This window comes from Coturnix japonica, chromosome 3 (genome assembly GCF_054131305.1).
Source record: "Coturnix japonica strain WE chromosome 3, WE-NBRP24, whole genome shotgun sequence".
NCBI classification, from domain to species: Eukaryota; Metazoa; Chordata; class Aves; order Galliformes; family Phasianidae; genus Coturnix; species Coturnix japonica.
The window spans coordinates 55,953,514-55,970,994 of NC_140665.1; the positions used below are offsets into that span (position 1 = coordinate 55,953,514).

General features: G+C 38.3%; 1 protein-coding gene across 1 annotated transcript in view; it reads left to right on the top strand.

Moving 5' to 3' along the window:
• Window positions 1-17,481, top strand: part of PTPRK (protein tyrosine phosphatase receptor type K) — a 392,252-nt gene that overhangs the window by 81,480 nt on the left and 293,291 nt on the right. The window contains exon 3 of the mRNA XM_015858508.3: window positions 6,156-6,278. Coding sequence (XP_015713994.2) covers window positions 6,156-6,278 — 123 coding nt within the window. The remainder of the gene's footprint in view (window positions 1-6,155; window positions 6,279-17,481) is intronic.

Sequence of the window (17,481 nt, forward strand, 5' to 3'; positions counted from 1 at the left end):
GACATGCCAGATAAACATCATTTTCTACTGAGTTCTTACCATGGAGCCATCTACTTTGATAGATTTAGAGCTAGTCATTATGCTTTTACAGCAGGGGGCAGAGAAAAATAAAAGCATGCTATTGAATAAAAGGAGCATTTTGTTCCAACTAGTGATTTGAACTGGATGAGAAAAGTGTATTTTATTCCTGGTATGACACCTTCATACATGAGCCTCAAAGAAGCTATTGGTAACAGATCCATATGTAAAGCAAAAGCTATGATGAGAAAAGCTCATTGTGTGCCTGTAGTACTGCTGTTCTTTCAAATTGCTTTTTTTTTTTTCCCGTTTGGTCTTAGTCATCTGCTTGGTTTTGGCAGATCAACTTCTGGCATTATAACTAGCCTTTTAAAACTGAGGAATTTGACATTTTAGATGTTACTAGTAGGTTTTGCATAACACCAGAAATAGTCATGTACATTAATAGATCTCAGAAGTAAACTGTAAACTTGGGTTCTTTCAGCTGCTGTTCTATGCATGTCTTTCTGTGGCAGACAAAATCCTTTGTAATGCTGATAAGTAGTGAACACTAATGAAAAAAACAAAACAAAACAAAAAAAAAAACCAACACACCTGAACACAACAAAGTGTAAAATAAAAATCTGTTAGCTTTAGAAACCAAATCAGGTACACTGATTTTCCATCTCTTTATCCCAATGCCACAACTAGAACGTGCAGATGCCTTTCATGGCTTTATGACTAGCCTCTGAAACTTAGTGCCAGGTTTAGCACAAATGTACTTGAGACTTCCAGTGCTTTAATACTGTTACTGTAGGAGGCTTCCAAGTTCCTGTTGTTACATATAATATATCCTTTTATAAATAAGTAAATAAATGGGATAAGACAAAGAAATATATTCTTTGTTGGATTAGAAATGTTAAGGGCAGACATACACTCCCTCTTCCCACTCCCAATTCTTAAAGGTCTTTTTTTAAAAGATGGTATGAAGTATGGCCAGCAAATGTGTGTTATTCTTTATCAGCTAGTCTTATCAGTTCATATTACTTGAACATTTTGGAGAGAGATATATATATATGGCTTTTCTGAGTATATTTGAAAGGGTACTGGAGTTGTTAATATCTAATTAAATACGAAAACTGGCATACAGAATTTTTAGGTGATATGTGGGAGTAGTTTTGTTCATCCAGAAGTCATTAGATCTCCACTATAGTAATCTTACGTGTTATGTGTTTCTAATAACTTCTAAGAATACATTAAATTTCTTGGAATTCTGATGTGCGCATCATTTGCAACTAACTGGGAAGGCCACAGGACAGTTGTACCAGGTATCCATTTATTTATGGGAGTTCCTGACACAATCTTGTCTTAGTCTGTAGCAAGTTCCTTTTTCTTTTAATAACCTGGTGGGGGGAAAAAAAAAAAAAAAAAAAAAAGATTCAACTCATCTAACTCATCTCTCCTGGGCTGATATGAAAAGGTGTAGGAGAAATCGGAACTGGAGCAGTGCCAGCTCTGAGGAATGCTTCTAAAGAAATATCACAGTAATACTTAAATGTTTTAAATTTGTCTTTTAATTCAGGTATCTTTAAATATTTTTAAAGATGATGTTTAAGCCTGAATAATATGATTTGTATTAAGTTTTAGTTAATCTTAGGGATTTTAAGATTGAATTTAGGTTAATCTTAATGACCTTGTTATTTAGTGGAGCTTTAACTTCTAGAATTTGGCAAAAGATATGAATAGACTCCCCCTCCCCCCCCATTTTCTATAATGAACATTAAAGATTCCTTATCTTTTATAAATGAAAGCGGGCATGTGGTCAGGAAATTTTTATGAGGCTGGTATGATTTATCACTTCTCTTTTTGAAGGATGTTGGCAAGGAAAGTGTGAGAGTTCTATGTGTGTTTAACTTGAAGTTCATAACATAGTGAAGGTTAGAGGAGAAAGTGATGGAAATGGCGAATTGCTTGCTTTGCCTCTGTAGGATGTGAATGCTTCACAAATATCTCCTCCAAAACTGAGCAAATAAACTTTATACAACATAATGTCATGCTTTTATGGATTTTCTCCATAGATTTGCAGTGTTTGTCAATATAACCACCCAGATTTAAAATTCCTTCTGTTTTCCATGCTTCTGATTCCATCAGTGCTGTTGACTGACTGTCTCTCTGCTGGACTGCTTGATTTTCTTTATGCTGAATCCATCGTTGATGCCACTATTGTGTCTGGAGGTATGGCAGGTTGTGGCCTCTGCTTCTCTGGGGCCTACTCTGAGACGGTCTCTGTAGAGACCTGCCTGGCCTTTCTTGACCATGCCCACAGCTAATAACGGCACTGTTTACAGGAGGAGATGCTACATGCCTTTGTGCCAGTCCCTAAGCCCACGCCAAGCTGTTGAGATAGTGCCCATCGTTTGTATTGCTTTGAATCCAGTGCTGCCTTTTCCTTCAGCACGATGTTAGAACTGTAAGATAAATCTGGATTTAGGCACTGCAAGCTCCAAGGGTGTTTGAATGTCAGCGCTGTGTACTTCCTGCTGGGATATTGAGCGGGGGTACACAAATCAATGTTTGCAGCGTGCTGTGTCTGCTGATAGGTATGCACACATTCCACTAGCAGGGTAGTGTTGGAGATAAATTGCAACTATGTCAGCTGTAGCTAAAAGAAGGTGGTGGTGATACGTAACTGGAAAGTGGTTGGTAGTGGAGTAAGTTTTTATTGAGTTTTTGGGGAAGTTGCAGTTGTTTGAACTGAAGATTTCTAGCTTGTCATTGGGAGAATATCAGCAGACTGCAGAATGTTGGGCAGGAGATACTAGTGTGTATTTGATTTCAGCTGCTGATCCTCAGTGGAAGGTACTGAACGTTCATCAAGTTGATCTGCTTTTTTGTGTGAACAGTGCTGGTACATTATTGTGAGTAGTGGCTCAAGAGCTGAGTTAGGGCACTAAGAAATCCTGGCCTATGGATTATTTTTGTCATACATGGTTTTAAGTTTGAATGGTTAAAGATGGATTTTAAACATGTATGGTTGTGAACAGAGTATATTTCTACAGGTTTTATCTGCCCGTTGTTTCTTCTCGTGTTTTCCATACAGCATGTTCCGTGCTCTTTATTGCTTAATACCAAGAGTTATTCTAATAGCATGCAGGCAATGGGCAGTTAAGACAGAGGAGATTTAAAAGTGATTTAAGTAATAAGAAATAATGTACAAATAGTTAAAATGCCTCTCCGTGTTGTACTGAATAAACAGCTACAGTAGTGGCTTTTACTTGACATTTGTAGTAAGTGAAGTTGTTAGTAAGAGGAGGAGATGTATCCCCATGAGGGGAAGCCACTGGTTGTTACACAGGGTGCATTTTGCGGCTGGTCAGTAATCCATCTTGATAAACTTTGTTGGTATGTATGCAATAAATGAACACTTCCTTGTTTTGTTGATGTAGCAGTGGTATGCCATACATAAGGAGCTTCTCGTTGCCTGCTGCCTAAAAACAGGCTCATTGTTATTGCTAATCAGAGTCCTGATAACTGAAATTAATAGTGGGCACAGAGATGAGCAATTAAGAACATTCATCTTCCAAATGAGTCTACAAGATTCATTGGTAGTTTAAATTTATATACTGAGAGCACTTAAACCATTAAAAAGGGTAATGGGTGCCCTGCAGGCATGTGCTTCAAAGCCATATGTCATTTTGGTACTGGGATGGCAGACAGTGATAACTTCCCTTTAAGGGAAACTACTATTCATTTATCAATTAAATGCCAAAGGAAATGTACATTTTTTGCTGTAGAGTGATCATAGCAGAGTATTGTAAGTTAAATCAAAGAACAAGATTTATATTCTAAATCTTTCTGGCTTTATCATGACAGATGTTAATTAGAAAAGTCTCTTGGTGATAATAAGGTATTGGAGTTGGAACTTTCAAAGGCATGAATGTCACTCTGAAGCATAAATATTTCTCCTTTTGCACTTTGCACTGACAGTGACATTGATGTAGTAATCAACCTAGTACAGAAAGTGAAATGCAGGTTCAGTTTTTGTTGTTGTGCTTATGTTGTCACAGTGTAATATTTGAGAAAGTTTTGCTGAAACAGAGATAAACTTGAAGCTGTAAGGTTTCATGATACAAGGTACTAGCAGGAATTTTTCTACAACATGGAGATTTCTTTCCCCTCCTGGTGTCTTCAAGCAACCAGTACACTGGTTAACAAGTGGGCAGAAAGGTGTCCATGGTGGTTTTGGAGGGGAGGAGTAGAATTAGCTAAACCTTAGTCTATTTTGTCATTTTGAATATATGACATGTTCTGAATGAATTTCAGAACTGTGGGAATTGAAGTTCACTCACTGTGAAGATGAAATATAATCTTATTTTGGAACATTAGCGAGATTTGCTGATGAAATTTAGTAAAATCGTGATCCCCTGAGAGGATCGCTGATTTTGCAAACTCTGTGCCTCTCATGTGAATGTTAAATACTCCTTTGTGATTACGTAAAAATATTTTAACCTCAATTTCATGAATTGCATGTCCGTTCCTCCTCTCCTTATCTGTACAGTACTTGTTCCAGACTGTCGGTGTGTTGTACAGAAGGCAGCAATGACTATAGCATTTAATTGTCATCCTCCCCATTTCCCATCTGAATCATGTTTTTTTCTGGGCTGAAGTGTGGGCTGAGAGCATTCACCAGGAGTGCAGGTGCCTCATCTTACTGTGAAACCGATGTTTACCATAACCTTCATGTGGGTCAACTGTAAGCTGACCATTCTACCCAACTCTAACAACCCACTGCTAAATCATAACCCTGAGCGCCATATCCAAATGGTTTTTGAATACATTCAGGGTGGTGACTGGGGAACCTATTCCAGCGCTTAACAACTTTTTCTGTAAAGAAGTGTTTACTGATATCCAGCCTAAACATACCCTGGTGCAACCTGGGGCCATTTCCCCTCATCCTGTCACTTGTCGTCACCAGTGAGATGAGACCAACCCCGCTCTCACTGTAAGCACCTTTCCGGTATTGGAAGAGAGCAATAAGGTCTCGCCTCAGCCTCCTTAGACTTAACAGCCCTAGTTCCCTCAGGCTGTCCTCTTAGGGCATATTCTTCAAGCCCTTCACAAGCCTTGTCACCCTTCTTTGGACCTGCCCCAGCACCTCTATGTTCTTTCTGCACTGAAGTGCCCAAACTGAACACAGTACTCAAGGTGAGGCCTCAGCAGTGCCAAGTACAGGGGCAAGATGACTTCCCTAGTCCTGCTCATTCCTGATACAAGCCAGGATGCCATTGGCCTTCTTGGCCACCTGGGCACACCTTCCACACCTTGGCCACCTGGGCTCATATTCAGCCGACTGTCCATCAGTACACTAAGGTCCCTTCCCGTCAATCAGCTTTCCAGTCACACCTCCCCAAGCCTGTAGGGTTGCGTGGGGTTGTTGTGACCAAAATGCAGGACACGACATTTGGACCTACTGAAACTCATATGATTTATTTTGGTCCATCCATCCAAATCCCTCTGTAGTGCCTTTCTATCTTCTAGCACGTCAACACTCCTTCCCAACTTGATGTTGTAAAGGCACTGAAAAAGTACCATTCTGTTATACTGGATTGATTTAATAAAACAAGATTACCAAATACATTCTGCAGTAGTTATTTCATTTTTAGGTAACTTTAATTGTGCTGCCCGACTGCCTTTGTTTTTGAGCAAAGTATTTATTTCCTCGTAGTTGGTGTTTGGACTGTTTAAGCTTTCAGTTTATCAAGGTTGTTGACTGGACCCGCTGTTGACTAGAACTGTTACTTTTCTAGCCTGATGTAATGTGTTACTTTGTTTTTCCCCTGGTCTGAACAGGCCATTGCTTTCTGTCTGGAAGACTCTGGGCTCTGGTTCACCTGGGCTTAGCCTCTGTTTTCCTGTTGTGATGGGAGGTGCTCTTGGGGAAAATAGTCTGCATGAAGCAGAGGTATCTTAGGGAGGAACACTGATGGATGAGCTGCTTGCAGATTTTAGCTATGTGCAGACAGCTCTGAGAGTTGTGCTACTAGATGTGTGGGCTCTTTAGTTGTGCACCCAGGGCTAATGCCTTGGCAAAAATCTTGGAGGATCTCTACTCCTAAATAAGCATATCATTTATAACTAACAACATATTTCTTCCCTAGGGGGTTGTACCTTTGACGATGGTCCGGGGCCCTGTGACTACCATCAAGACTTGTATGATGACTTCGACTGGGTCCATGTCAGTGCTCAAGAGCCTCACTATTTGCCACCTGAGATGCCTCAAGGTGAGAAATGACATGGATATTTGATAGAATAGGCTTCTGTATTTAAAAACTCTGAATTTTACTGAATGTGGCCTTAAGGCTGCGCTCTGTGATCTCCAATTTAAATTTATTCATGGTAGTAATAAGAAGAAACAAAAATTACAAATATAGCAATAAATATTGGTAATTGAGAGGTCTTCTTAGATGAAATCCCCCTTTTAAAGTGGGTGTATGAGGGGCATAGGAAAATAGGGGGAAGAATGAATGCAAAAACTCATTCTGCCGCCTCTCTTCCCCCCAAACTGATCATCATCTGAAGGTAATCAGAAAAGCTTTGATTTATGGAAATATTGCTGTTGTTAATTACAATTTAGGACAGGTAATGAATAACTGAAGAGGTACAGCCTACATGACCTTGCCTACTCACCTTTGATGAACAGCTTAATCGGTGCTTCCCAGATAGCATGATACACTGAGAAAATGAAAGCATTTGAAATTCAGCTACATTCTCCAATTAATAGTACATTAAGTAATTAATCATGCAGAGGAGGAAAAAAGGTCATGGCTATTTTATTTGTATCTAAAAGGTTTTGTGAAGTGGGGTATGTGCAGAGGAGGAGTGGGAAATGTTGCCACACAGGAGTGACTTAGCCACTTAATCATTTCTTTCCTTCTTTTAATGTATTGGTTTTGATTAGTAATGGATGTTAGTGTATGTAATTTTGCTTTTTAACTATTAAATAGCTGGATTTCCCCTACTGTGGAGTCAATGACAAACTGCCTGTTACCATGACCCACGTCTAACAGAAGAGGTTAACGTATTAAGCAAGCTCCATGCTATAATTAATGGACTTTTTGATGGTCCAGGTTGATGTAAACTTAAGCCCTGAGGCATCAGTGTTCATGATGGTGACAGTCTTCTATTAACCAATTCAAAATAATATCTCCCTTAAGAAGGGAGAAACTAGGCACATTCCAGTTTACATTTTCCAGAATCTATGCACTCTGGAAGGGCATAGATGGTTGTGGGTATTTTAATTCTAGTGCCTTTTGTAAAAAATGTAAATCTGGTATTCTCAGACTTCAGGTACATCCTGTCTGGGAAGAACAGCAATTTGAGGAATATTATTGAATGGATCTAAATGACAAGATAGCTTCTTCTTGCATCTCCCTAACACCATACCTGTCATCCTTAGACAGGCTTCAGAGTGAAGTGACACAGTGCTCTCTGAATTTGGCAACTGATTTCTGTTTAGTTCTGCTGCAGAACTGTTTCCTATGAGTGTAGCATGCAGATTATTCTGGAGGAAGGTCTCTTTCACAACTGTATGTGAAATGGTTGATACTTGATAAAATAAAATAGAACAATTGGGTATTTTGGAACTGATCCAAAGCAGATACAGGAGAGGCTGATTTTTATTTTTAATAAAATTCAATGCTTCTTGGATCCCTGTTTAAAAACTTCAGTGCTTTGTAGTTGAGATCCAGACTACAAGCAAGTCTCATCTGATTGCATCATGCAGAAGTTCAGTCTTCAGACTGAAGAGCTATGTTGTGTCCCCATACAGTTAATTTTTGATTGGAATAGCACAGTCTCTGGACAAGTTTTATATTAAGTCTAAAAGTGTAACACAATTCTAAAATGTGTTGAGTTCCTTTATTGGGCTTGTGGAATGTGGAGCAGCAAGAGTTAGGAAGTTTGAGCAAAGGCAGAAGGGAAATAATTGCATTTAATAATCTGCCATGCAGGTGTTTTTGTTTGTTTGTTTGTTTTTTAACATGGCTGACCTTGCCACTTACCTGATTACTGTTGAGATTGTAGGTTAGAAAGCACCATTCATTAAGCAGTTGCCCAAATAAAGAATAATGATATGGTACAGGTAAAATTGAACTGCTACTGCTTTGACTTCTGCAAAATGTTTTTTTGTTTTTTTTTTTTGTGTGGTTTTTTTTTTTTTTTTTTTTTTTTAAGCTTTTAGTAAAACCTAGGAACCAGAGTAAGCCTACTCTTTTCCTATGCAATCTGAGAATAAAAGAAGAGTTTTTCAGAGCAGTGGAAAAACAGAGGTGTTCAGATAGGGACTGTTGTCCCTCATAAGTTATATAAGCCTTCTGATGGTCATGAAGCTACTTAATAGCCATGTTGAAATCCTCTTCATGGTCATTCTTTGTATTATATTGAGTCCTCTTCTCTTAGATCTCTTGAAAATCCAGTACAACATCTTAGCCTTGCCTTTAGCAGGAGAAATATGCATTCCTTTGCCTCAGAAGGAGTGCTGTTGTAATAGTGTCGTATTCACCCAGAATCATTATAGTCGTTAAGTATTATATTAAATTTTCAGATATCAATTTTTAGTTTTCAGTGGCTTCAAAACTTTAACTTGTCCTTTTTGTCTTTTGTTGTTGTTGTTGTTTTTGTTGTTGTTTTGTATGTTTTGTATCTTTTTCCATTTTTTAAATGGGAAAATGGAGAATTTGGGGATTGAGTTTTATTCTATTTGTGTTGACTTAAAGGAGAGGTTTAACTCAGTACTTTGCTTTGGAGAAGGATAAATAGAAAATTTCAGATCTAATGGCACGTGTTTTGGAAAACTTTGAAAATATAAAGCATTTCATAGTGGAAAGCATAGTAATCATTATTGGCGAGACAAGTGTAATTATGTCTGAGTAATTAATGCAATTTCAGATATGTGTGTGTATATATTAATATATATATATATGACCTACATTGTATTTCCTAAATTATCAGTGAAGGCAAAAGCCACTTCTTTTATGGGAAGAGTGCAGTATACAATGATTAATTTAGAAATAAAATGAATAAGTAGATCAGGTGGTTTGGTACAGCTTCGAATAACAACTTCTAAATTGTTAGAACTTCTGCTTACATGTTAAAAAGCCTTTGGGTTGCCTGTTAAAAGCTTGGAAAACTCCTGTTGTCCATGGTGCAATATAAAAGTGATTATGCTAGATTAAGCAAAAGACTGGCTGGTTTTAAGGGAGCCTGTTTAGTAGTTGCCTAAGAAAGGCTATAAAAGAAGGACAAGTGTGTGATAAGTCCTCAGCATGTTTTCTGTTTTGCTCTGCTTTGCATTAAGGAATTTCCTCAAACAGAAACTCTCTGTTCCTAATGTTGTCAATGAGTTAATGTTTTTCCCTTCTCACTTCCACCTTTCTCTCTGTGGCCTCCTATACAACTTACAGTGGACTCATAAACAGTGCCAATGTTTGCTACAGATTATGAGAAGAATAATCTCTTTTTAATTGTTTCACATGGTGTTTCTTTTTGATGTGTGTTAGTGTCTTAATAGGAAGTGAGCCAAGGTGACTTCTAATCTCCTTCTCCATGCCATTCCATTGTAGTTGTCTTTTTTTGTTGTTGTTCTTTAATGCTTTTACTATGTAATATATGCCCTTCTCCAACATCATTTTTCCTAGGTTGAATAACCCAAGTCTATTAAATTGTTCCTTGTATAGGAACAGTTCCACAACATGAAACTTGCATTTTGTGTGAGGTGAGGTTGGTGTCTGAGTGTTGTATTTTTGTAGAAGCAGTGATGAAAATGAAATTGAAGTATTTAGCTAATTGTCTTTGAACCTCTTAGGGAGACAAACACCTTCGGTATGTTGTAATGAGTCCTTTAGAGAAGGCCTGTGTTTTCAGATGTATGAATTTTATACATTGTAGAGGACAAGATAGAAATTAGAGAACACTATTAAGATGAAATCCAATCTTGGATATGGATTTTTTTCCAGTTATATTAGGGGACTATTCATTATGTGAGGATAACTTCGTTTCGTAGAAGAAAGCATAAATAATTGCACTATCTTACATCACTGGAGGTTTGTGAGGGAGTGGTTTTATCTGTCTTAATAATATATTTACAGATGTTTCTACCCTTAGCCGTGAGAGTTTCTTTACCTTGTTTGGTTTGTCTGTTAAAAGCAGAATTACTCTGAGGCTATGCAGGGTCAGGGCATGAGAGCCTGCAATGGCCTGCATGATGGGGAACCATTTAATGAAGGTCTTTTTTAATGTAAGGGCTATTACCCTCCTGGATACAAATGCAGTTTGAAGAATGCCTAAATTATAGCTGACAATAACAATGTCCTGAGATGGACATCTTGTTTCTGATCTTTCAGACAGGTAGATAATGTGCCTGGATTGGATATATAGTAATTTTGTGAGTCATTCTTCTATAAATCCACAGTAAGTACTTTAATAGTAGTGGGAAAGGTCCCTGGTTGCACTTGTTGTCTAAAGGAAAACAGATTACATCTCTGAAGATGTGCTTCAATATTAAATTGTTTCACAAATGAAATATTTATTTACAGTGAATAATATTGAAGGAATTAATTCTAGCTCTGCAGAAATTGCTTATGACCTTGCACGTTCCCGTTATAAAGAATAAAACTAAATTCTGTGTTCTTTGGGAAACAAACAAACAAACAGCAACAAAACCCAGTCCTGAACAATAAATCATTGTGGGTTCAGGCTTAGGATGATGTCTTAGGCTCCCTAGTGAAAACTGCTTGGTTAACTCAGAATGGAGACCATACGCTATGAAGGGCAATGGAAATGACAAGTGTGTTGACAATTAGTTTTAAGCCACACTTTCATAGTAATTGCTTTTGCATGGATTTTAGGCAGAATGTCCATGGCTGTTCATTTCCATATCCTGTCATTCCCAGATGCATTCTCATGTTGCAGCATGCTCCCAGTTGCTCTGGGATGCATATGGTTATGCAGCAAATTGTGTCAGGGAAACAAGTATGGATTAAAAATAATAACTTGTGGAGGGGGGGGGGGAGGAGAGAAAGAATTTGACATTTGTCAGTTTATTGATCCAGTTTGACATGTGGCTGTAAAAAGAGTTGTTGCTCTGGTATAGCTGATGAAGGAGGTGTGTAAGCTGGTGGTTTGTATGGGTACAGAGGTTAGATAAACCTCTGGAGTGCCTGAAAGAAATACAAAAATTACACGCTTAAATTTGCGTGCAACTTTAATTTTCTTGTATGAATTAGAGCTGAGATATTTGTTGCGATCTGGAAGGTCAGCTGTGTGTCACTGAAGTTTGGTCTTCTGCAGAACTGAAATAGCTTTTATGTCATCCACATGACCCAAAATGAATTTCTGTGCAGGGACCAGCATGTTCATGAAGTGTGTAAATGAGAGAGAAGAGCCAGAAGGTCATGAAATTTGTTATAGTACATATTTATTTATTTATTTTTGTATGAACGTGGCTCAGGAAGGAAAGCTGTAATGTGCAGGTCAAGTAATAGCATAGATGAAACTTTTGGCCTTTTCCTTTGCTTTAACCTGGATTTTCTCCTGTAGAAATGAAACCACCAGCCTATGAATAAATTTAAATCATTGTGTGGTTTTTGGTTTGTTTTTTTTTTTGTGTATGTGTGCTGTGAAACAAATGTGGACTGGGAAGTAGTGCTTGATGAAAACTGGGTGCTTCTGAGCCTTTTGGAAGAAGACTGCTTTTGAATTAGGCATGTAACACAGAGCCCACTCCCTACCGGCAATCCGCTGCTCTTCCTGGAAACATTAATTAACACTTTCTATTTTGCAAGTTCAATCAGAACGCTTTCCAGGTCTCCCTATTTTAGCAGACAAACTAACAAAGTTTACCAGCCCACTGAGCAGCTGACTACTGCCTTTAAGGTTTTGCACCTGTATGGATTGCATTGCCAACATAAAGGTAGTAGATAAGAGAAACTGTGAAGAAGGGAATTTGTTTACTGATTCATGTATTGACAAGGGCAATTTGGGAAGGTAGTGGTTTGAAGTGTGGTCACTGAAAGCTTATCTGAGTCATTACATACATGATTAATTGTAAAATCTTGGATCTGTGTGTGGGGCTAGTAAGAATTTTTGTTTGTTTCCTTTTATATTTCTTTACATAATGAGGAAGATGTGCTTTACTTAAACTTTTGGGCCAAGGAGTCTATGAAGAAAATACAAGTTAACTGGTATTTTTTTCCCATTTAACTTGTCAGTATGCTACAGATCTGAATCAATCTGATGTATTTACTTTATCAGAAAAGAGCATATTTGACTTCTTTTCTTACTCAATAACCTTTATGGTTGGCTTCTTGTCTGAATTATTTGTAAGTAGCATCTTTAACAGAAAGAGACCTATCTTGTTAGTGCAATGCAATTAATGTCTACCAAAAGAACACCTGTAAACATCCTGATCCTGTTTGGCTTGCTCAGTACAGTGCATTAATCAATCTATTGACCAATTCCAAGGGTTCCCTGTTGTTCTCAAGAATATTTAGCTTGGTATAAAGGGGAGCGCAGAGAAGGCTTTACAGATAATGTAGTGTGAAGCTGTGCTCTTTTACTTTTAGATAAGCTAGTTTTTTTTCTAATCAGGAAATTTAGACACAGGATTAGGGAAAGAAAAGTTTTTACCTTTAAAATTATAAGATTATATTTTGTTTCATCATAGTATTTCTTCCATGCAATATTGATTTCCAAAAAGCTCATTTGTTTTTGAATACCTTGTAATAACAAGCTTGTATGCCTCAAATTAGTGTATTTTTACTGCTCTCACTTCTGTTTTAGAACCTGTCAGATACTTTGAGCAGAGTTTAACCAAACTCCATCGGAAAGTGTATAAAATGCTACCTTCTGAAAAACTTCCTTTTTTTTTCCTTCTTCCTTCTTTCTTTGTACAGTATGTGTTAAGTACATTAGTTCATTTCTTTCTCTGGGTTAACCAGTTAAGGTGAGAAAAATAAGTTTGCTATGGGTAGACATACTAAGAAGTAGGTTAAACTTGGCCATATCTACTTCTGCCGTGCTGGTACCAAAAGTTACACTGCCATATGTTGGTGTTGTCCCTAGATTCAGAAGTGTTCTTGTCTATTACGCAGTTCTTTAGCTTTGTGTTTCAGCATCATGGGAAGTTCGGATAGCACTGGTCATCACTGTGACCACTTCTGGGCAGCTCTTACTGGTCTGAGTGGAAATGTATTATTGGCTTACATGCAGAAAGTTACTGCCTGGGGGAACTGTTGGCAAAAAGTATTACCTGAAGTTGCTTTCTTGATAGCTTTGCAAAGAGTGCACAGAAGGCAAAATTATACATTGCTATCCCTTCAGTGTTAAGGGCAAAAAGAGTCTGAATAGCATGTTGTCACTTTGGAAGGTCTGCAGTTTGAGGCTTTTAGAGTTCAGAATGTGCAAGGCCAAAGCGTGGATTCTCCCTGCTTACCTTCATGACAAGGAGCAAGCCAGCCCAGCTTTCAAGTGCTGTGTCTGCTGGCTGCTGTTGTACTTTTGTCCTGCCATTGATTACTTTTTGATTTCTCTCTGAGCCTGTTTTTTGTTTGTTTTTTTTGTTTCATTTTGTTTGTTTGTTTTTGGTAGGGAGAGTGTGGGGTGTGTTTTAATTTGTATGGCTTTTTCTTTTTCAATTCCCTCCCCCCTCCCCCAAAGATAACAGTTGTTTACCTGTCCTTAGATTTTTTTTGCTATCTTGGAGCATAGTGAAGGGCCAAGTTAATGTAGTTCTGCCTCTCTTACATGGCCATGTTTTTCTCAGAGCATGAGCACATCTCTTTTCTTCCTTCCCACAGAACATGGCATGGTGCAAGCATATCCAGTGACTTTATTCCTTTTGTTTGGCACTGTTTGGCTGGACTCTTTCGCAGACAAGATGAGAACAATAGTTTACATGCACTTCTTTTGCTCCAATCTCCTGCAAGTCTGGGTGGCTTCCTCCCTTCCCTTTCTGCTGCTGCTTACATGTTTCTGGCTGCTCCTTTTTACAGTATTGACATTTCTGTAAATTGACCTGATCGGAAACCTTATTCCTCATTTCTCACACCCACTCACCTGTGTGTAATTTTTAGTAGTCTAATGAATGCCACATTGAAGCTGTAATGTAACTGTGGGCTGCTCAGTAGGAGATGCAGAAGAAACTATATTAACTGTATGGAAAATAAATAACTTTACTACCTATAAGGGGGAAAATAAAAAATGATATGGGAACTATTTGGTGGAAACACTGAAGTAATAACACCATCATGTATGAAGAATAATAAAAATGTTAAGTCAAAATGAGGTGGAAAAAAAATTTAGTATAATGAGTAATTTATAGTGGTTGCTACTACAGATTATGGTTAAGGAATAATTTCCAGAAATGAAGCAGGCAGGGGGCAAGGTGTTGTAGTAATTCTTTGTGGATGGGTAACTTTTCACTTGTGTCACAGCGGTGATGAAGCCTCTTGGAGGTGTTAGTGCAGCTGTGGTTGCTTTGATTTCAGTGCAGTGCAAGAGTGTTCACAGTCCCACTTGTAAAAGACCTTGTCCATCTGTAAATATCTATATTACCTGTGTACCCGTAACCAAAGCAATGGTAACACAAACAGAGGAGGTGATGTCTCTAAAACCAATGACAACAAAAATCTTAAGAAGAGGAAAAATTTAGGTAGCTACTTAACAGCCACAAAAGAAAGAGGAGTGTTCCTCTAGATTTTTCCATGTGTGGTGTCTGAAATTTTCCTGTCTGCTTAAATATTGATTTCTGAGCTCTAACCCTTTTGCTGCTCAGTGTGTAATTTATGTTCCTTTGTTGTGCTTTTGCTCCAAGTCCATGCTGATGCAGCAATCATTGATGTTTTGCTAATGGTGACTAAAGCAGAGGTAAGAATAAAAGTATATTATTCTGCAGAACAGATTCTGACTGAACTAAGATTTAAACTTTTTTTCTTAAGTCATGGTGAACAAATGAGACAACTGTTTGGGAAACAGTGAACCACAGAATTGGAGGGGTGGGAGGGACCTCCAGAGATCGAGTCCGGCCCTCCTGCAAAGCAGGCCCCCTACAGCAGGCTGCACAAGTAGGCATCCAGGTAGGTCTTGAATGTCTGCAGAGAAAAAGAATCCACAACTTCCCTGGGCAGCCTGTTCCAGTGCTCTGTCACCCTCACTGTGAAGAAGTTCTAAGTTTCTATCATTACTTGTACAGATAGTTATATGTTCAAAATTCTGTTTGCAGGCTCATAAGTGTGGACTAAAGCTTGTTTTCTCTTTCTGAGGGAGGGGCATCCTCACTGGGATTTTTTTTTTATTTTTTTTTTGTTCCATTTCCCAGAATTCTATATGGATGTGTTGAAAAGGCAAGTCCTTTGTATTGGAGGTCACACTAACCTCACATGAAAGTACGCATACTGTGAAGAGGCAGCTACTTTAGTGGATTTATTAGATAAGGAGCAGGTCTGTGAGTATATGTGAGGCATGGAAACAGATTGCAGTTGTTGCTTTGTCTTGTGAGTGAATTTTTTGTATGCTTTTTGTATACTGATTTTTTGGATGATGATGTTGCCTCAAATACAGTAACTTCCGGAGTTCTCTTCCTTTCTTCCAATCACCCCCAGAACCTGAAAGTGTAATCTCATTAAAAATTGTTCTAGCATAGATTATATAATTGTATTCAGAAATTAATTTAATGAAAAACCTGAAAGCACTACTACAAGAAGAAACTAAATGACCTTTTAAAATGCAGAGCAATATTTTGTTCCAAAATGTGTTGCTTCTGTCTAAAGATGGGTGGATTGTAGTCAGATTTAACCTTTAGTTAAACCTAGCAAGTAAGGAAACTTGAATTAAATCATACGTTTTTAACTTCGATTTGCATTTTACTTTTTTAGTGTCTATTTTCAAAAGGAAAAAAAAAACCCACCCTTTTCTAGGTACACTTGCAATGCACGTTGCAGGGCTGCCAGAGGTACACCGGTTAACTTTGTATTTCTGAGTAGCAGAGGAGGCACAGCTTTACACCTGTTACCAAGCTGGGAGGATGTGCTTATTTTCATGAATCTAATATGTTATGTGGAATGTGTATGCACCAAAATGCTGATTAGCAAGGGATTACTGAGTGCTTCGTCACTGCTTCAGTATTTTGTTGTAAAACAAACCAAAACAAAAAAACTAAATGAAAACTTCCTCTTCTTTTGTCTTTCTGAAAGAGGTAGTTATCAGTATGTAACAGCTATTTACTGTATCTTGGATCAAACCTTTTTTTAACTCCCTTGATGAAGAGAATGTAGCCATGTATAAACACAAATCAGACACGCTGTACTGTTTTAGAGTAAGTCAACAAACAATATGAACTAAGCATTTCTGTCATGCCCTTGGAATCTCTTAACTAATTCCCGTGAATGATGGATCAGCAAGCTTAACACATTCATGCAGAAGAAACTGTTCTCATTAATTTTTCTTGTCTGCTAACCCAGCTTTTACATTCTATCCACCCACATCTCCCACAGTGCATGTGTTTGTGATAAACTTATGGATTGCTTTGATATCTCCAAACTCGTGGACTTTGGTAAAAGGGATAGAAACACACCAGAGAGTAAAATCTGCAGTTCCAGAAGTGGGTGCCCTTGTACAGGCGTTAGATGGCTTTGCCTGGGCAATTTGTATCTTTTCTTGTTCGTTTTGGTGACTTAGGAACAAGGTGCATTGGCTTTGGGCTTTGTGGGTGAGCTCTTGTGACTTTCCTTCTTACTGGCAGCAACAGCTCTACTTTCTAATTAGGCTACAGTAGCAGGTAGAGTTAAAGCAGATGTAGGCTTCCAATTATGCTGCAGCTTCACAGGTCACAGTGAGACAGCCTAGCACCTTACTGTTGCTAAAAAGAGATTATTTTGCTTCTCTTTACTCTCTCTTCCCCACCTTTGTGCTTCAGCTAGCTTCTCTAGCTAACTTTACTCATCAGAGCTTACTGAGGGCTGATGTAACTCGTTATCTCAGAGAAAATGTTGCTGCTGTTTCCCTGAATTCAGCTTTGTGAACTGAGTTGACTCATGGAAAGGTCTGACTAGCATTGGAGCCAGAAGCATTAGAGAATGAAGGGGCTAGAAGGAGGAGTTGCATAAAAATGAGAGGCTGACAGGGACTTACTAGGTCATGCCACCTGTTTGTGAGCAGCAGCTTGTCTTTCTTGATTAATACCGTCTAATTTCTACCCTGTCAGCCCTAAGTTTTTCATTGCATGGTCCTGCCAGATGCCCTTGGTTGGATCCTGTGTGAAATCAAGAGATGAGTGCATTCATCTCAGTAATCATACAGTGGATATATGGTTTAATGCTAAGTACCCTTCCAAGATGTGGAGAGCCGAAATAGCTTTTTTGTAGATTTCTGCCAGGTATATAGTACAAAAGCTCTCAATTGTGTTGAAAACATTTTGTTGTGATATGTTCA